This window comes from Anser cygnoides, chromosome 20 (genome assembly GCF_040182565.1).
Source record: "Anser cygnoides isolate HZ-2024a breed goose chromosome 20, Taihu_goose_T2T_genome, whole genome shotgun sequence".
In the NCBI taxonomy this organism is placed as follows: Eukaryota; Metazoa; Chordata; class Aves; order Anseriformes; family Anatidae; genus Anser; species Anser cygnoides.
The window spans coordinates 9,793,934-9,814,931 of NC_089892.1; the positions used below are offsets into that span (position 1 = coordinate 9,793,934).

General features: G+C 45.7%; 1 protein-coding gene across 16 annotated transcripts in view; it reads right to left on the bottom strand.

Moving 5' to 3' along the window:
* CACNA1B (calcium voltage-gated channel subunit alpha1 B) overlaps positions 1 to 20,998 on the bottom strand; it is a 281,607-nt gene that overhangs the window by 109,667 nt on the left and 150,942 nt on the right. For 7 of the 16 annotated variants that reach the window (XM_066980516.1, XM_066980504.1, XM_066980508.1 and 4 more), the window contains 6 exons: positions 17,701 to 17,757; positions 16,962 to 17,036; positions 14,909 to 14,998; positions 10,938 to 11,147; positions 3,601 to 3,713; positions 522 to 634 (listed from right to left, as the gene is read on the bottom strand). In XM_066980516.1, the coding sequence (XP_066836617.1) occupies positions 522 to 634; positions 3,601 to 3,713; positions 10,938 to 11,147; positions 14,909 to 14,998; positions 16,962 to 17,036; positions 17,701 to 17,757 (658 nt within the window). The remainder of the gene's footprint in view (positions 1 to 521; positions 635 to 3,600; positions 3,714 to 10,937; positions 11,148 to 14,908; positions 14,999 to 16,961; positions 17,037 to 17,700; positions 17,758 to 20,998) is intronic. The other 9 variants (XM_066980518.1, XM_066980510.1, XM_066980505.1 and 6 more) reach the window with 3 other exon arrangements.

Here is a 20,998-nt window from a genome sequence, read left to right on the forward strand (position 1 = left end):
AGTTTAGAAATTAAAGAAACTTTTTTCTCCTTCCACAAGAAATGAGGAATCACCTACTGAGACTCTTGTTGTAAGCAAGCTTAAAGCCAAAGAAAAGCAGGATGCTCTCATGCAGCCCTGCCCCAAGGGTATAAAAGGGCTGAAAACTGTGTCAGACAAACCTGTATGTACATGAGGCTGGGGAAAGGGCTGTTAAAAGTCCTCAGAAATGCAACTTCCTTGGAACTCACTAACTTCTGACTGCCAGAAACCCGAAGTGCCCAGCCAAGGGAAGGGCAATTCTGCTTCTGCAGTTTTCTTCCATTCCCACACCCACTTAAGGCCATTGCCGATGTAGGATGTTAGGACTGACAGACCTTTGTGCTGCCAATTACAGGGTGTTATGTTGTTGTTGTTACCGTATTATCGTTATTTTTATTATTAATACATGTGGAAAGCACTACTATTTTCTGTGGGGCTGGTGATACAGATCTCATATGCTACTAGAAGTCTAATGGGAACAGAACAGCAGCTGGACTCACTTTGTGACTTTGAAAATCCTCAGCAGTCGAAGAGCTCTCAGTACGCTGATGCCAAATGAGGTACCAGGCTTCACCGCTGCCCAAATAACTTCAAAGATACTTCCCACGATCACCTGCAAGAGAAGTCCATTTTATAGAAGGCAAAACATCTCCTGCGTTCTTTGTGGTCCGAGAGCTGAAGAGTCAAAGCGTGTACTACGACGGCTTTCTTGTGGAAGCTTCAGTGCAATTTTGGAAGAAAAAGAAAAAAAACACAAAAAAGCCTGGTTCTAACTTTCTGCAGTCCAATTTTAAAAAGGGCAGTACCTAGAGTAGGATAGAACAGATAGGAACTTGTTGCTTTCTTCTCTAACAAGCGAACTACCTCAAAATAGCATTTCTTGAAGGACACCACTACACTTTTTTTTTTTTTTTTTTTATCTACACTGGCACAACTGCAAATACCATTTGTACAACTACTTCACCTGCCCACCCCACGCAACCAGTCCAGGCAGCCCCCAGAGACTCACGGGGCCCCCGCCCCACCCTCCCCATCCCAACAGAAGCACCATGGCTTTGGCTGCGGCACTGCAGAACAGCCCAGCGTTAACCTTGTGCAAAATCACCAGAATCTTCTGGCAACTCAGAGTCTTTAGCAGACTGATTAAGATACCAGCTATTAAGAGAGCCTATAAAGTCTCTAGCATGCACATCCAATTGTCTGCCAGGCCCTCAGGCTCCAGTTATTGAAAGAATTGTCCCCAGCCAAGGGTTTTAGCTTTGTTTTGTTTTTAATTTTTGTTTGTTTTAAGGTTGACAGAGAATTAACCTCAATAAATAATAAGAGTTTTTCTCTGAAATCCTCTATTAAAAAAAAAGAAAGACAAAATAATAATGGGTTAAGCACAACTAGAAAGGGTGATTATATCAACACAGGCTATTGCACAGTTAATAAGAGAAGATGGGCATTTTGTTGCCAGTGTTATTATTTGCATTAACTTAGCATATTTCAGAGCTCGCACGGACCGTGGTCCCCAGTTGCGTGACGCACACCATTAGCACGTTACAACCAGACCCCAGGGAGCAGCTGGCTCCTCATGAGAAAGGCAGCGTTAACGGCACGGCAGGGCACGAGTTGCTGTGCCTGGGTACCCGAGCAGTGCCGTGACCCTCGGCAGCTTGCAAACCCCTTCCGTGAGCAGACACCTGGATGTCTTTTGAAAAACGCAGCACGGCACGCAGCCGCTCTGCATGAAACGCTGTACCCTGATCAAGAAAATGTAGTGGAAAAAGGGGAACATACAACAGTTGCTCACCCAATCGCTCCCATTATAAAAAGAAGGAATTAATATTTCTCTCCCACAGTCTGTGACTCTTGGGAATCCCTCATGAACCAGCAACAACCTTTCCTTAGTCACTCCACATATTACATTGACAATTAACTTCCCTGGCATCCCAGCATGGCCTCTTGGGAGTGGTTTCACATGAGACCCCAGTGGACCATTTCTCCCAAGACTGATGTTGCCCTGTTTTGTTGTTTCTCTTTTTGCTTTTGAACCATTTCATCGTGATGGTTTGTCAAACTAAACTGGCTACAGATCTACATGGTGTTCCAGTGGGGTGCAGGAGCAGCATTAGTTCTGGGGGCTGGAAGGTGGGTGAGGAGGCAGAAACACAGACAGAAGTAGAATCCCTGCGGATTCTCTAAAGGAGGCAGAATTAGAAACAGATCAACAGCTTTACCTCCTGGGAAACACCCTGCAAAGCTTATTGCCAGTGCTGCACTCCTCATAGCATGACAGTTGAACTTTGCTGTGAGTTGGGTGCCTCCAGTTGAGGGAAGCTTCTCTGGCTCTTGGATTAGGTGCCAACTCTCAGTGTGCAGACATGCAGTTATCTTACATTGTCTGGGTTGTTTGCGATCTGGTTCCTGTTTGTAGAAGTCTGTGCCTTAGTGGTTACGCAGCCAGAAAGATCTGCACAGCATATCTCAATGCTTTGATCCCCCATCACTGCAAGGGGCACCCAGGGATGAAAGTCCCACAGAGCAGGGTCTCAGGGCAGGCACACACAGATGACTTTTGGGTTTGACCTCAGTCTGTTTAGCTCTGAGCTTTCCTGACACTGCTGCCAACAAGAGGATCTGGTAGCTCTACGTGTAGTCTTGGCTTTAGGAGCTGTCACATACCAAAAGCAAAAATACCTCCTCCTCCCATGTGGGACCAGTGCTGAAGCAGGGACTTTAGCCCATAGGGAAAAAAGAATCACTCTAAGCATTTTGGCAGATTAAGACTAGAAACAACAGACTAAATCCATCTTGGAGAGAAGGACTGGATGGTGGCTACAATGAACTTACCTGTTTTCCCCTTGCTCATGGCTGCATCAGAAGCACCACATCTGCTTTGTTAAAGAAACCTTACAGCCTGACTCCTGCTCTAGGACCAGTGCTCACCCCACGCTAAAGATATAAAAAGCCCAGTTAACCCTAGGTAATTAGTCTGTAGTTAGTACAGACTAATAGCTTTTAATAAACAAACATCTACCTGCAATGTTCTTGTACAGTTGTGTCAGAACTGGCCCTTCTATTGACATGTTACAGGTATGGTTTTAGCAGGAAAGGGAGAGCCTGTACTTCTACAATGAAACGATCAGAATTAGGGCTTTTCTGTCACCTCATTATGTGTTTAAGCCTCTGCTTCTGGGCACTCATGTCTGAAAAGTTCTGCCTATGTATCCTGACATAAAGGCCATTGAAGGGACAATAGGGGAGATGAGCAATAAGATGTGTGGGCTTTTTGTCTTTCAATCACCTCATTTAAATGGGAGAGAGAATCTCACATTAATCAGAGCATTTACTGGTGCTGACGCTTCGAGCACCCCATAACTCCTGTGGAAATGAAATCCCTGGCTGTCACATTTCTTCAAGAAGGATTATAACTAGGGAAAGCTTAATGTGTTTCACTGCAGCTAATTTATATGACAACTGCTCCATGGAAAAGACACCTTTGTAGCACCATTTCCCATACACAGTCTTAATCACTGAACCCCATTTAATAATGGGGGAAAACGCACTTCATCCATGCAGCTGAAACCTACTCACCCCAAAGTCAAAGCAGTTGAATGAAGAGTGGAAGTAATTTCTTGGCCCCAGTCCATACATCTTCAAAGACATCTCAGTAAGGAACAGGCCCAGAAAAACAAACTCTGCGAAATCTAGGAAACAGAAAAGAGATTAAATTAGTCCACAAGACCTTGGTAGGCAGAGTTCTTCATGCAGGAAACAACAGTAATTTTTCACAATGCAGGCTTCCTCCTGCCAGAAGAAAATCCCTTTGCAATGGCAAACAAGACCCTGAGGAGAGTTTCACATAAATATTTCTATATGAGTGTGAGCTGCATTCAGATTGAGGAATTGGGAAGGGGGAAGGCAATGTTTCATGTGTACTGTGGGAAGCTTGGCATGAGCATTAAATAATATCATCATCCTCTTTGTAAAGGAATTTTGAAAGAGTTCTGGATCTAGAATTTCCAAAGGTCTAATTTCATTGCACAGATGTTTTGCAAATGCATGTTTGGAGCTTCTGTACCTACGTGAGATGGGCATTTTTGGAAGTGGGGTGTAAGCTTTTATAACATTCTCTCACGATAAAAATACCTTCTTACCCAACAGAGCTGCTGCCTCTGTGAGCTCAGATTCAGAGGTGTTGGGTCTACTGTTAGCACACAGCCACTTTTATTTTTATTACGCCTGCATAACTATATAATTATGGAAGAGCAAGTTCAGTTTCCTTCTGCTTCACATATCACAAGCAAATAGGCTGTGAAGCTTTTGATGGGAGAATTTATCACCTATGGTGAAACAAAGGGCAGAAAGAACATAGCTGGAGCTTTCAACTTCCGTATCAGGCTTTTTAGGACTTGAAGCTACAGAAAACATTGCCTTTGGCATTTTGAGTTATGCAAGTAAGGTCTGGAAGCCAATGAGCAACAGAAACAATGAAACATTAAAAACAAACATAAGGTTAAAAATCCCCTTGATACTACCAAAACAAACCAAATGGCACACGGCAAACCTCTCCCTCTAGAGAAAAGGGGAAGGAAAGGGTCAAACTTCAAAAGGTAAAGATCAGTCATGTTGCTTACCGCAGCACAGAAGCTTCTCAGATATTGTAGCATGCAGATGCTACAGGGAAGACTTCTGTAAATCAAGTTTTATGATTCCAGGAACAATAAAGAGAAGATGGTGCTAAACTTTTCTCAAAGGTGCACTGACAAGGGGCAACAGATACAAGTTGCTACAGGGAAAAATTCAATTAATCTGAAATCCCAGTGTTCTGTATGCCTCCTGGAATACATGGCTTCAGCTAATGAGTGCGGGGAAGGAGCAGGGAGGGAACGAGGGTCCTTTCACACTGCATGGCTTTTGCTCAGGTCTTTGCCTTGCACATTCATACCAAGCGAGTGCATTTGGCCCAGGTCCATCTTGCACTGATGCTTGTCTTTTGAAATGGCTTGAAAAGCACACTTCCACTATCAAAAATTAAAAGAGGGATTTTACATTTCAAATGAAGACAGTCATGAAATATCACAGGCATGATGCTAAGTGAAATGCAGGAAGCAGTAAGTAGATGAGGAAGGTTTATTAACACTTCACTGGGTAGCCTACAAGGGCGCTTCTGCCAACATTTTCAAGAGGGGAGGAAATACTGGGAGAGTATTAATTACTCCATGTAACCTAGTCTCCTTGTAAATAGGAGCAATAACATTAAAGGAGACTACAAAGGGCAAAGTTCACATTTGACGAATAAGATGACAAAATATGAGATCTGCACACTTCTCAGTGTTTTTGCTACCAGCAGGTAGGCTCCATCTGCAGGGTCTCAGCACTCAGGGGGCACTGCAGTGGCATGGACTCACGAAGGAGCAGCACATCTCCGCCTTCCTTAGTGCCAGGAACCTGCTAGGAGAAGCATGTTCCCACCACACCATGCTAAAGTTCTCTCCTTCCTGGAAAGACCTGTAGCAAATCAGTAAGCAAAAAGTTCTTTTCAACACAAGGGATCCCAGAGTAGGAATTTTTGAGTTACCCTGGCAATATACTTGACTATTCAAGTGCAGAGAAAGGGACCAGAGGAGCTAATGTCAGGCGTGACGTTAGATAGTAATAACATAAGAATATGAAATCAAGAAAACAAAACCAACAAACAGCAAAAACAAGGAACCCCTCAAAATGCGTTCAATGGTATCAAATTTCCTTGCACACACTTGAAAAGATTGCAAGTAGCAAGAACGTTAAAATAGTTAATTATTAATAGCTGTTGCTGCAAATCAGCCACTTAGACAGTAGCTAACTTCCATTCTGCACCCTGCAGTCTTTGGAAATGGTAAGGAGCAGAATGAAACACTCCCCTAGCAAACCAGATACATCTTCCCAGAACACAGAAGAATTTGTGCTGCTGCTGTCACCTCTTCCACTCATTAGCCCCGAGGGAAAACTTGCACCAGCATTTATGCCGTTTACAGAGTCGCTCTCTCGCTGGGAAGTTAGAGCTCCCATCTTAGGTTTCATGCTCAGCAGAGCTCAGCAAACCTGAAGACATTTATTTGAATATCTTCAGTGTAAAGTCCTCCTATTACAAGGATCGATGTCAAACCAATGCTTTGAAACTGATGGCCTTGCTTAGCTGGCAGACAAAACTTGGAATTGCAGGGAGGGGTTGTAGGGAGGGTCCAGGGAAAGCATTGCACAGCCTTCACCCCTTGTATCTCACTTTGGTGGGGAGATTCTTATTTATCCAGCAGACTCACCTTTAAGCGTTATATTTCACGTATGCCCAGAATAATGAAAAAACAAGGTAGAATTTTTATTACAATTTTCACCAACATATCCCAGTGCACTTTGCCAAGATAACTGCAATCATTTTGTAAGAAGAAAAAGGAGGAAAGAAAGGATTAATGTTCAGTCACCCATCCAGCAGAAGCATTTCCAAAAAAAACCACAATTATTATCCAGTGCAATGTTTTGTCACTGAACAGACACAACCTGAACAAATATATGCAAGACCAGATTATCATGGGAGAAAAGCAGCAAGCAAATGCCCTAAGTAAAATAGAATCAAGTGATATTCAATAAAAAAACAGAAGAAACACATAAGAAACTCAATAACCAAGGAACAACTTCCTTCTGCCTCTCTTGAAAGAAGAGCCCAACTCGTCTTTTCATGCCAGATGCCGTCCGTCTAGAGCGGAGCTCGCAGCGATAGCTGGGCCTCAGCAGACACCAGGTGCTACACATCACAGCGCCGCACGGACAAGGGATGGAGGCAAGGAAAATGTGGGCATAGTGAACTCCTTGGGCAGAAGGAATTGACTCAGAATGAATCAGCTCCTCCAGCTGATGGATCAGATACGTGATTTCTTCTGACATGGCCCTGCCCATTTAATTGAAAATACAATTTTGTTGTTTGGACCTCCTGGTATTCAGACCCCACAAGTAATTTAATCTGCCTTAAACAGAAGCATTTTGTAATGTGATTGAAGCAAAGAAAGTTTGATACAAATACTCTTATTTAATTTAAGATTTGTACTATTAGCAAAGGCCACGCTAGTATCTTTTTGCCCCATACTTTTGAATTAGATGGTTAGTGGCTCTTTTTTGACAATCACCAATGGATTAATTCCATTTCTGCCCTGGCTCCAAGTCTGATGACATTAGGAGCAGGTGTTGAGCCTGCCACTTCAGTTTCCTTTGCTCTTCCTCCTCGTACATTAAAGCAACCAGGAGGAGAACCTCAGTGAAGTACAACTTCTGCCTCTGACAAGGCAGACGTGAAACGTTCAGCAGACATAAATAAATATGCTCATTTCAGAAAGCCTTTTCCCTGCAATTGCAAATGCTGCATATTTATATCCAGAGGGAGCTGGCTATCTACTTCAAAGGCAAACACAATATCATCAAAAAGGCCTAATTGCATCAAACACATGGTTCAGCACAGCACAGCACACAGGGAAGACGTTCTCAGGCCATAATGTCTAAAAAACTGTTTTCAAATATTGTATTTATCAGAAAGGAGGCGTTCTGGAACTCATTTTTAGGCAGAAACTGAGAAGCAAGCTAAAGTTCAGGGAAACCCAGAGAGAGTTCCTTCATGGAGGGCAGCCACAGGCAAAGGAAAGCCTGATGAGAAGGCTCCCATCCTCCCAAGGGAAAACTTAGTGATTTAATCCTAAAATCTTCTCATTGCAGTCCCTAAAACTCACCCTGGGGAAGCTTCCACAGCCCTTCCTTTCCAACTTTCTTCCATAGCTTTATCCAAGAGCAGAGGAGACAACCACCTGACCTGAATAGCACAGAAATGCATTCAGCTGCTTTTATATCAGTCCTGTAACTTTTGCTCATGCTACAACATATATATTTTAGAGGGCACAGTTCTGAATGGAAAACCCTTAAAATGCTGCGCCTCCACTATGTGCCTACATTACAGACTTCATTGTTGTTGTCCTTGCTGATGAAGATAGGTCTTTGCTGCAAATAGATCTCAAGCAATGCTTTCCTATGCTAGATTACACGGTTGTCTTCTGACAGAATTCTCTTGGTGTAAATAAGTGCAAGCAAATTATGATCATGGATATCCTTCTATAGGGAACTGCAACTTATTTAACTGAAGGTCCATGCTCTGGAGAGCAGCAAATGCCAAACATACATGTGCAGTGTGAAAAAACTCATTGCAACGTGGCACCAGAGCCCTTTTCATACTGAGAAGGAAGTTTTCCCATCTAATTTGGGCATAACTGTGGAGGCATAAAGTATGTCCTGTCATTTACCATACCCCAAGAATTCCAGGAGTTTCCCATCAGGGTAAATAGCCAGCTCTTTCAATGAGACTAAACAAACTCCAAGCCCCTTTGTAAAGCTCCCACTGTTCCTTTTCAAAGCAGTTGCAGCAACACGGAATATCAAGTAGAGAAAGCTAATCAGAACAACTCAACAGCAGAAAAGTTAAAAGAAAAGACCAGAGGAAAATAAATCAATGCAGACCTGTAAGGCTTTAACCAGCCATTCTTTAGGTAAAATTAATTTGTAAAGTAATTAAATGTTCCCCAGAGGGACAGGTATAATTGAATTAGAGGTGCCTGGGTAGCATTTTGTGGCTTAGCAGATCCTCGCAGACTTCACCGCACTCCTGTCCCCCTGTCACAGTTCATACAACTCCCCACCAGCCCAGCTCCGAGCACCTTCCATGAAACAACCTAATTAGCATTGGCTGCTTCTCTCTTGCTCTACATCAGACCAGCCAAGTCCTGCTCCTCTGCAGGGAAGTTCACCCATCATGGATTAACTTTAAAGCCACTTTTAAGCTCTGTCACTTGCACAGTTAAAAGATTTCGCCAAGTATTTCCAGGAGTTGTATAAAATCTCCCAGTTTTGTAATATCTTGCTCTGCCTTTATCTGATGGATTTGTGAACGAATCTTGGACATAGGAAGACTTTCAAGAAGCACTCCCTGAGGACTGAACCATAGATGGGATCATTCACAAATGTGTTTGGTGCCAAGGTAACCAGACTGGCTGCAGTTGGTGTATGCAGGAGAGAGAGAAGCCAAGTCCAGTCCTTACCATGACTGCAATAAAGAAATAACCAACTAGCCCACACATGTACTTTATGGCATAAAATATTCTCTGCATTCTATAATAAACTCTCGATTAGTTGGAAATACTATACCATGAAAATGATAACTTTCCCCATGAAGTTGGGAATAACTCACTGGGATCGCTTGCTCTTGGCTAGGTAGTATTCTATTATGGAGAAATTAAAGTATGGTACCCATGTTTTTCTGAAAGTAATTCCCAAATTGGGTGGTAGGGACTTGTCCAGAGCATCTGAAAGATGAACCCACCCCAGTCCCTTATACCGGGCAGAATACAGTTCCAACCTTCCCTAGTTTTTGTCTGCCGCTGAGGTAGGTAGGGAGCCTAATTTATGCTGACTGTACCAAATACATTTCCCACCTGGAGGTGCAACTTTAATTCTAATCAGCACAAGCAATCCTTCCTACTCACATGTGAACGTTAAGCAGAAATCGCTCGCTCGTGGCTTTCTTAACGTTCTCTTAGAAAAGTTACTGCGTAAGGTGTTCCCAAAACTTACTTTGGAAATCTGAATTCTTCTTTTCTGAGATGAAAGACTTAAAGTGTTTTATTTTTTTTTTCCTAGACATTTAGTCCTAATTCAAGAGGAAATCCTAAGCCTCAAACTTCTAATTACTCTACCAATCTAGCTTTCCTCTGTTAAATTTGGAAAACGAACAGGCAAGACAGATTTCTCTGTGTGACCTGTCTTTTCCACCTAAATCTTGTAAGAGAAACAGTTGAAAGGAGCTTCTGTCTTCCTTATGCATCTCATTACATCTTCAGTTACCTGGTGGCATTAAATATTTTAGCAAACATTAATAGGGAGCTTTTTTGAAGTTAGAACAGCTAGTATTCTTGACCTTTTAGGTCTATAAAAGAAAAACTTCAAAAGTTAGCTTCTTTATAATAATGTTAGACCTGAAGATCTGGGTCTAGAAATATTTAAATAAGTAATTTTAGAGAAATCAATGAAAATTAGGTGGATAAGTAACTTTAATGATCTAAGCCACAGTTATTAAGTCAGACTGTTTGATTTTTTCCCTAGACTTTTTTTTTTTTTTTTTTGCTTCAGCACGTTTGATATAATTTCTATCACTACTGCACATATTTTCACAGACGGACACCACGACATGGATCCCATCTGATCACACGCCATTAGCAAGGAAGGCACAATTATTGAAAAAGATCTGTAAAATTGCAACCCTTTAAAGAATAAAGAAATAATTGCTAAAACTGTGATGAATTAGCATACAATTCTGTAAACACATATGGACATGTTTTTTCCTCCCAAGTAGCCTTGGTCATGGCACATGCTGTTTGTTATCCCAGGGACACCACCACAGATAGAGCTTTAACTATGTCCACAACACAAATCACCCACGGATGCAGATCAGCTGCGAAGTGGGATGAATTCTGCAGTTCTCTAAGCAGCTGATGATTAGACAGAGCAACTTCAATTTGCCCCAGCATGCAGTCTTCACCCCTCCTTTCACAAAGCCTCCTACGGAACAAATCCTCGTGCAGTGGTGCAAGACCAACACGTGGTTGAATCTGGAGTTTGAGGTAAAGTTAAAGATCACGTTCCCATGTCATCTCAAATGGATATCGTGTCCTGATGTGTTGTTTTTCTGTCTGAATCATATGACTCAACGACCCTTGAGTTACTAGAGGCACTCATAAATGCATTTGTGACCCTACTCTGAGGGTCATAGTGATGGGAAGCCCCCAAAACAGACCTCAGAAATACTCTGAGCAGCCAAAAGCACAAGACCTGCTTAGAGGAGAGGTGCAGCCCCCGGTACTCACACAGCGCAGTGGTGAGCTTCTCCGGCTGGTCGTAGTGCACCATTGCCACGCAGAGCGTGTTGAGGGCGACCACGCAGAGCACGATCCAGTAGAAGCTCTGAGCTTTCACCATGCGCCGGATGAAGAACCGAAACATTTTCTCTTTCCTCCGGAAGTAGGACGAGCTCTCGTTCTTCCCGCTCTTCAAACTGGCACGGGCAAAAGGAGACCCTGGGCAGTGGGGCACAGAAACAAGAGTCACCACACCAGATCCCAGCAGGCAAAAGGCCAGAGGACGCTCTGGGGAGCGCAGACCCACTCCCAAGCACCAGAAACACAGCTGAGCAGAAAGCTGGGCACATTGAGAATGGGCTGAGCAAGGGCATCTCGCTTGCAATGACTTTGCGAGGGATGAAGGCTGGGATTACAGAGCTTCAGGGATTAGCGCCCAGCTCCATATTCAGAAGGAACTGGGCTTCAAGGCCCCCGAAGCTGTCTTGAATGTCCCGGTTTAACTCCTGTCCATTGGGCTCCTGGCTGACTGCAGTCACGGAAAGACCTGGGCAGTGGTGTTTGTGTCCCCAGTGTGGAGCACATCCTCCTGGAGCTGTGCAGCTGGCACCTTGTCCCTATATCCCCTGCTCCAAGAACCAGGCAAAGCCCCGGCCCTAACTACCAAACTGAGCAAAGTCTCCTTATTTTACTCTCTGACTTCATGTCTCTCTGCAGCAGAGGGCTCAGTCTGTCTCCATGCATCATATTTTGGGCACAGCTACTCATTTGTATCAATTCTGCTTATATCAGCTACATTTCAAGTCTGGTCTGAAACCTTGGAAGAGAGTCAAATGTTTTAATAATAGGAAGCTGACTGAAGAAATGATTCCTAACGTAAGCTCTTCCCCTGAGGTACTGTTGAAACGAGCACTGTAGAAACGAGCGATGAAAAGGCCAGTGCTGAGGCAGGAGAAATCAGCACCCGCTGGAGTTCCTCTGCAACAGCCGCAGACGCTGTTGCAAGCAGAGCAGGTCGTGATGGCCACAGGCTGTCCACTACCTGTTTCACACTGTGCTGGCACCCCTCTGATTGCCAGCGAGCCTCATTGCAAGACGGCTCGTGGCAAGGTAGCACGCTGATGCCCTTCCCCATCATCAGATGTTGCCTGCCAGCAGGTAGGGCTGACCAGGACACGCACCATCCCGTCTTGGACCAAGCTCCGTGACAGCAGGTGACTCGCACGGGCTCTCCTTGGAGATGGCTGAGTTACATGAACAAAGTGTTCAGGCTGCGGCAGCCAATTTTTTTTTTTTTTTCCTGAGTGTACTTGCTTACATTTCATCACTTCCAAGCACGGAAGGGGGTGCGAATCTCGCCCTGTTTCATCTTGCAGTAACACCAAACACCGCACCCATCGGAGGGATGAGGCATCCAGCTGTGACAGCGGTGTGTCCTCCACGCCTCGCAGCCCCACGGAGCGTGCTGCACCACCTCCCTAACAGAAAGCAAGCTCTGTGCTTCATTCCGCATTTCTGGCCAGCCGCTGACATGCCAAGTGCAGAGCTGCTCCTGGCCAGGGTTTGAACAAATGCCTCACTGAAAAGCTCGGCGTTCTGTTAGTTTGATATCCTTCCCTGGGCAGTTTAAAAAATAATAATAGTAATAATAGTGCTCATCTATTGTTTTCAGGTAATAAAATGAACTACAGTATAAAAACATAGGCTACAGCTGTATTGTAATAGTGTTAAGCAGGTAAAGACCTCTCAGAAATCCGAGCCAGTCCATACTTTCAGACTTGCACAGGAACAGTCTGCTGCCCTTTCATCCCCTCTCTGCCGGCTCTGCCGATCTTCCAGGAAAGAGCAGCAGCAACAGGCCATGTTCTGTATTTAAACTGATTTAAACCTGGAAAACATCCTCTTTTCTAGATTTCATTGTCTGGAAATCAAGACAGTGCCCTGTCTCCAGTACAGCATGGAGGGTGGGGAGCCAAAAGGAGCCAGCATCAACAGCTGCAGGCTGGTTAGTGCAGAAGAAAAGGCACGGAGTCAGGAGGAAAGAAAAGAATAAATTTTAAAAATAACTCCAGAGAGCACAGTGGGAAGTGTTTGCCACTATATAGCTTTATAATGTAATTATAAGGCTCATTGAGGTACTTGTGTTTGAATTAAAGTGCAACGTATTCAGGCAACAGCCAGCAAGAGACCTGTCAACGTCTCTGCCCCTCTGGTCTGCATCTTCTCTCTGCGTTCAGCAATTGTATCGCTAGTTCTTCCACAGTTCTTGTGCTGCCATCAGCAAGACATGATAGCTCAAGGAAACCATCCAAAAAAACTTTTCTCAAAACTCTTTATGCATAATCACCCATACGATCCGATCGTTTATGTTATGCAGAGCTTCAGTCTTTTCAAGAGCCTGCAGAAGTATCTGCTTTATCCACTTCTTTTTTGTCTTGTTCCATGAATCAAAATCACAAACACTTTTCCCCAGTGGATGAACCACTCACAGAAGGTGGAAAGCACTGCTGTTATTTTCCCTGCCATATGCTCCTGAGACAGTTCCCAGCTCTGCATCAGATTATCCACGAGCCCAGATGCTCCGTCATCCGTTGCCACCTGAAATGCTGAATTGAAAGATCTGTTTGCGTGGCATGGGTGCCCAGAGCCTAGAGGGACTTGGATGTGAATGCAAAGATCTCATAATTATTGCAGCCATAAACAAATGTTCCAGAAATGATGACTCCGTGTTATCCATGCAGGGATCCGAGCTGCTCAGAAACAAAACAAAACAAAACCGCACACGGCTGCTGCAGTTTCGCCTTCTTTCAGCAACAAATCTCACATAGGAGTGTCAGCAGTTTAGCCACAAAACCTGCAGCCTGTGGCAGTCCAACAGAGGGTGATGGTGTCAGGAACATGCAGAGCAGTGCTTATTTCCTGCAAGCAGGTCTTCATTTAAAGTGGAAAAAAAATCCAGCAGCAGCTGTAATCTCTTAAAAAGGTTAATGCCAAATTTCCAAAGAGCATTTGAGACGCTCATGCTTGCAAGCATACATGGACACGTACTCTCAAGTGTACTGTTCATGTTGCTGCCCTTACACATCCAGGATTTGCTGCTTCGTGGTAACCGTGGTGCCAAGGCATTTCTTTGGAAGATAATGAGAACATCTGCTGCTTCAGCAGCAAAACAAAATACAGACTCAAACAACGGGGACAGGAATAAGCAAAATAACTATCTCCGAAGCGGGCAGGAAGATGTCTCTCCAGCCAGCAGGGAAAAACCACAACTGAAAGGTTTTTCTGCTGATATCCACAGAGATGGGTGCACAGAGGGGTGCTGGTGCTCCGAGCCTGCCTCCCATGTAAACCAAAGAAGATGCCAAATTTGCACCAGCAGTGGCAGACTTTGCAGGATGCCACGCTGCATCGGAGGCAAAGGGGCAATCGCATGCATATGCATGCATATCTCTATATCTGGCTTTAGACATGTGGAAAACTCAACAAGAACCCCTTCTAAGGCAAGGATGAGGAATCTGGGGCCACTGCCCAGCATTTCCCAGTGCCCATTCACTTGGCAAAGGCTGCTGAGCCATACTCTGTGCTGTAGTGGCACGTGTGACCAGATGTCTGTCCACTTCCTCTCCTCCCCACAACAGATGAGACTTAGCGGTATCGTTTGACATATCTGGGTTTCATTAGCATAAGTGAGCATGTTCCAAGCAGGACCGCAGTGTGCCCAGCACAGCATGGCTTCTCCAAGCGTTTTGGCAGGGCTTTCTGAAAGGGTGCAGCATGCGATAGCTGAGCAGGGCAGCGAGGGGAGTGGGTGAAGCCACGATGCCTTCGGCTTTGGAAAGCTGAGTGCTGCTGTAGGAGTAGTGATAGTTCCCCTTCTCAAAACTACAGTTTCTGGAGCAAAGGAGCCACTCGGAGGAAACAGGACATGAACGCGTTTAGCCGAAGATCTAAACCTGGCGGAATGCGAAGCCAGTACTCACCAACGGAGCAAATGTCTGTGAAATGGTCCTCACCTTCTTCAGCATGAATCAGGTCATTTTTGCTCTTCTTTATTGCAGCTCTTTTCAACACTGTGTGCAAATTAAAGAGAAAACGCCCCGTGAGCTTTCAGAGTGGATTCTCTCTCCCCCTCCCCTCACTCTCCAGGGCCAGCATTTACTGCCCGACGTCAGCTTAAAGCTCTCATACGAGCATGTAAGCGGGAGCAAATCGGTCAGCCTACAACTTTGCAGGGCCTCTGCATGCCAGGGTGGTTACTTATTTCACCTTCTAGATCTTGAAGGTTTGCCAGGCACAGTTCTGCACACTTACACTTCACCCCCACGGCAGATGCAGTAGGGTAGGGGGGTCACTGCAGCTGCTGGACCTTTTAGCACAGCAGAAAGGCTGGGCAGGGTCACTGAACCTTTCTGAGCCCCCGTGGGTTACGAGACGAGTGCTTCTATCCATTAAAAACATTAATGTTGTTTACAGCGTGCACCATTAAGAAGTTAGCATTTATGGGGCTCGGATACCGTTTACCGCAGAGTGATGCCTTAAGCAGCAAAAACGCTACGTTGAAAGCAACGGCTACAACTCAGCAAACGCACTCTTAATAGCACCCACTGCACAATTCCTTCCCTCTGGGGATGTCCTAGCTCTCTGAGAACACTCTTTGTCCAACAGCATCTTCTGCAGGGAGGATAAACACCGCTACACCGTTTTACAAGACGGGGAAGGAGAACTGCAGCCTAAGGCTCGGAGAGGTCTGCACTGCTCACCCAGTGCATGCAGGGAAGCGCAGGAGCAGCGTGGATGCTGGGCCCGCGACCACCTACCTGCAAACCTTGAGAATTATCAGAAAAAAATACGTTGATACAGTTTTGTAACAGCTTCAAGACAGACAGTAACTAAGCACCGTTTGCTATCAGCAGTAAGACACCCCACGGTGTGGTGATACAAACTGTTCGGTAGGCACACACAGCAAACCCACGCACTCTGCAGCAGCTAACCTGGGTGTAGGTTCATACGAGAGGACCCCCTCACCTACACCAATTTCCCTGCCTTGGCAGAGAAACAGATGGACTCCTTCCTCTGCAGCTAAGTGTTCGTGCTTGTGCCACCTCGAGGAAGCCCCCAGAACATCTCCCAGGTTCAGAGGCTCAAAGAGGAGAGGATGCTCTCAACCTGTGGTCTGGACCCAATATTTTTGCAGATAACCTCTTCTGCTCTTTCCTTCCCCACCCAGCAGCAGGGCTGGATCCTCGGTCCCTGCAACACCGGGGCTGGGGCCCTCCAGGCTGCAGCTGCCCCAGCACCATCCCCAGCACTGGACCTTAACCAACCCTGGGAGCAAAGTTTTACTGCACTCCTTGGCGTGAATCGAGCACCTTCTCCTTTATCTTCTCCCCCATCCCCACTCCCTCCCCCACCAAAAACAAAAAAAGAAAAAGCACCCTAAATTTAGTAATTAGAGCATGCCATCTCTACAGGCACTTTGGATGCAATGACCCCTGCGGAGGAGGCTGAGGCCATTTACTAGCAGAGACGTGGGCTGCTCTATACCAGTTGGCTTCAAAGCTGGGACCATCACCGGGCTCCTTCAGCTTACTCGGATGGGTGGAGCCTCAGCGTACCTGGGACTTTGCCCCATGACCTGCACCCACCTCTAGTTTGCTTACAGCACTCAGCCCTTCAGCCTGCTCTTCCAGCACTCATCGCAGCTCGAGACTACAAGCCCTGGCTACACCCACGTGCCGGACAACACACCCACGCACACACACACCCACGGACACACACCCACGGAGATTTTCCAAGTGCACCTCAGCCCTGACCTCCTGCAGCCCCAGCTCGTCCATCCCCCAGCCCTCCCCGAGCGCAGGTCACCCAGCCAAGCCAGCGGCCAGGCACGGGATGCCCCAGGAGCCACCAAGCTCGGGGCAGAAGGAGCCAAAGCGGGTAGGAAGCATCGCCGGTGACCTGGGCGCTCGGGGCGAGGGGGGAGCGCTGCCCCGCTGTGCCGCCTGAGCCCCTGGTGATTTGCAATCCACTCACTGTTGTAGCTGCTGCCGCTGCTAGTCTCTGCCGGTGCCGTGCCTTGTTGAATCGGCCCTTCCGAGGCGGCCCTCCCTGACAGTGAATGGGAGGAGAAAAAAAAAGAGGGGGGAAAGGGAGGGGAGGGGAAAGGAGGAGACATGGGAGGACGAAAGATGGTCAGAAAAGGGAGAGGGAAGAATCTTTAACTGAACTTTGACTGTCGCATCCTAAGAGCTCATCGGTCTCGAGGCACAGGGAGAGTGGGCCCCGCGTCCTCACTGCACTGTGTCCAACGCTCCAGCCGGCCTGACACGCTAGGGTCACACGTCGGAAGAGAGGATCACCACACCCTGTTATGTCTTACTGCTTACAAGTAACAGGGGTCTTAGTCTCTTTGTCAAATCCATTTGGAAACCTTGGTTCAGAGCCCTGCCTTCTCTCGCTCAGCGCATTTCTCTTCTGGCATCCGCCCTGCGGCCTACCCCCAGGCACAGCCGCCTCTGCTTGGGGCGGGTGCCCCTGCCACCCCGCGGGCAGATCCCCATCCCAGAGTGGTGTCACATAACTGCTCATCATCCACCTGCAACCTCAAAAAGGCCCGGTTCAGGAAAAGGGACTCTTTTGCCCGACTTATTCCAAGTGCATGCAAGAGCGTGTTGCTCACACCCTCCTGGTTGCAGCAGAAAGCCACGTCAGCATACAGCAGGTGAACCTCTCGTGTGTTGCGGGAGGAAAACCGCACAGCAAAACGACCTACCGTCCAGAGGAGATTTCTCTTCCGCATTCTTGTCTTCCTCAGCCAGCATGACCTCCTCTGTAAGAGGAAAAACAGCCAGGCTCAGCCTCAGGTTTATCACATCCCCACTCTAAAACCAGCTGAGCTGGGTGCAGCAGACCTCTGTCCCAGCTGCCACCAGCCTTGTCCCACTGTATCGCCCAGTTACGCCAAGCCTGTAGAAAAAGGGATGGTTCACAGTACCAGGGAAGGAGGTTAAACAAACCACCTGAAGACTGCAGTACTTCCTCTTCTTCACAATGAGCCATCCACTCCAGTTTCTTTACTAAGCTCCAACCCACAAGGAAGTTCTGTAGAGCAAGAACCTTCCTCCAGCTCCAAGTGAGGCCACAGGTCTCCACAAGGCAGAGGATAGTCCCTCGTGCCCAGCCCCACTGGAGACACCAAGGAACGAAAGATGCTCGGTGCCCATTGCCACACTTATGTCTCCATCAACAATACCAGGATTTAAGCTGGGGGAAAAGGATCCATGTCTCATGGCACAGGGTAACACAAGCAAGGCTGTGGTACACATCAGCTCTGCCACATCACAAGGGACAGAAGGTCACCAAATAGACATCAGGTCAAATCTTTGTCCAAATAAAATCCATGGCAAAGTTGCTACAGTGGAGTTCAGCCTAGCACAGTTCAAACTGCTATGTACGTGAGATGTCACCATTGGTTTTCCATTGCTGTATATCTTGTCTCCAAAATATGAGTTTATACTTTCCTACAGAACAAGAACTCAAAGAGCACTGAAAAAAACACACACACACACCCAATCAAAACTGACTCATTTCTGTGTGAAAGACGACCAAATTTCCTGAAGTTTCACAATGCAAATGTCATCACCCAAGCCAATTTGCAGCACGCACCACGCTGCACCAAAACTTGAAACCTTACAGTTCATATAGCCTGAACTGCAGATTTTAGCTTGCTGCTGTAAAATTGTGTAAGGATCTTCTAAAAGACAATCTAAAGCATACAAAATATTGAATTGGCAGCTGGTGAACCGTACACTTCCTTGTATTATTAAAAATGACAAATTCTTTCATACGTTTGACATAGATATTTTAATAAGATCCCAAATTACGTCTGATACTGCCTTCCTATAAAACTTTGCTTAAAAGTCCATTTAAACCAGCCTAGATAGAAGGCTAACTACAAAAATAAAAGCAAACCACAGCCAAACATCAAAGAGCTGTCTGGAGGAATACTGGAGGGATCAGCACTACCACACAAGTCTTACATAATCTCTTTATTAATCATCTGGGGGAGAGAGAGAGTGAATGATACTTTAATAAGACAGCAAACTGAGGAGGCTCGAAAATGATATTCAGGACTGAGGAAGACCAGAATCCAAGCAGAGGAAAACAAAAGAAAATGCAAACTAATGCACCAAAGACTCAGAAGGTGGGAAGGAAATCAATGGTGCTGAGAGAGGGTTAAAAATGTCAAGTGAGCTATCAATCTGCTTGTTAATAGGCATGAAGTCTTTCAAAAAGAAGGAAAAAAAAACACCCTCAAACATGAAAACAATACAATTCAGGTGTTTTCTGAAGCTCATTACCACAGGTCAGACAACTAAAATGGGCTTTTTTAGTTCAAGAACCACCTCTCTCAAACCTCAAAACCAAAAGGTACTTCTGAAGTCTTGCCTAGGGTGTACTAGTATATACCAGCTATACTGGTATTCTAGGGTTAAAATTACAGAAGGAGTTAAAAAAAAAAAAGTTGATGACAATTAATAATGAATTTGACTGCTGTAAAACAGAGGGATGGTTAGAGAAGCTGGCCCCTTCCCAAAGGCAGCTGACAAAGGGCCTGCAAACGTGATACCCAAAGCAACCCTGTGCTGGCAGAAGTACGAGCTCAAGATGCTGATACAGTAGACAATTTCCTATAGATTTTTTTTTAAAAAACCTGCATTGTTCATGGAGTGTGATTTAAGGAGCTGTATGTTATATCTGAAATGGGCTCCTCCGCACTACACAGGTAGGTTTTATTTACCCATGCGACACGATAGCAAGTTGCACTGGAAATTCACAACCATTTGGGCTGGAATGTATGTTTAGGTCTTGTGACAAACAAGCCCAGGAAGGCGAACACGTCCCGGAGGAGCTCTTTGGCCACTCCCAGGGAGAAGCTGAATTTCAGACTGCTTTTGGTAATTAGATGTACTAATACAAGCTACCCTGTGGGACTGCAGGGAGCAGACACGTGGCCAGACAGGTGGTGAGCAACGAAAGTAATGAGCTAGCAGAGGTCAGAAGGCAGGCAGCTTTTCTTTAGGAGCTACACCCGGCTGAGTACAACGCAAGAGAGATGTCTGCTTAAGGAACATCTCAGCCAGACCCAGCACATTTACTGGTCAGCGCTCAGAGAGCTGTCAGCTTCGATCACTTCTTATTTAAAGAAAAAAAAAATTAAAAATTAAAACACTCCAGTAAAGAAAGCTCATTTGCTCAGGTGGCGGCTCAATTCTGTGCTTGATTTGTACCAGTGGGAGAGGAAAATCGCTGTATTTGTTCCCTTCACAGATCTCTGACTGTGAAGGAAAATAAATTATTATTTTCCCCTGTTTCTAAGTGGCCTCAGATTGCATGTTCCTGTAATAGTTTGCCATGGCTCTTTACCAGCCTTTGAGCAGAAGCTGAAGAAAAACCCCAAGTCTCCAGATCACCTGGGGGTCCCGTGACCTGTACGGACATCACGATTTGCAATGGTGTACTGATGACATCTGATGTTCCAGTGTCACCCATGCCCACGTGGCCAGACTGATGACAGGTTTAGCCATATTGAGGTTTCAGAAACCAGGATGATAAATGCCAGTGGGACATCTGAATTTATAAGTGACAATTTGATACCGATGTATTTTCACCTACAACGTACAGTCTTGAGACAACTCTGTGGACCAGCTGAGCCTTTGCCCCAAATATATCTCCCTCCACAGACATACCTCTTCCATGGCTCACTTCTGCTGCCTCTTTAAAATAACCAAAAAACACGTCTCACCCACGAAAGTGCCTCAAGCCTGTCTCTCCTCCACCCTTGCTCTTTAGTCCTCTCCCTTGACAGTCACTCCCATTTGTCTTGTATCCTCCAGGGAACCGAAGAGCCACATCTACCCCAGTGGGGCTTTATAAGGCTTTTAAAACCTGCTTATAAGATAGCTCAGCAGAAAGAAATCACATTATTACCATTTTTTTTTTTTTAACCATGCAGCATCCTTAGCAGAGGCTCAGAAGTTGCATTGCCTTTAGTCATCACTAACAGAGAC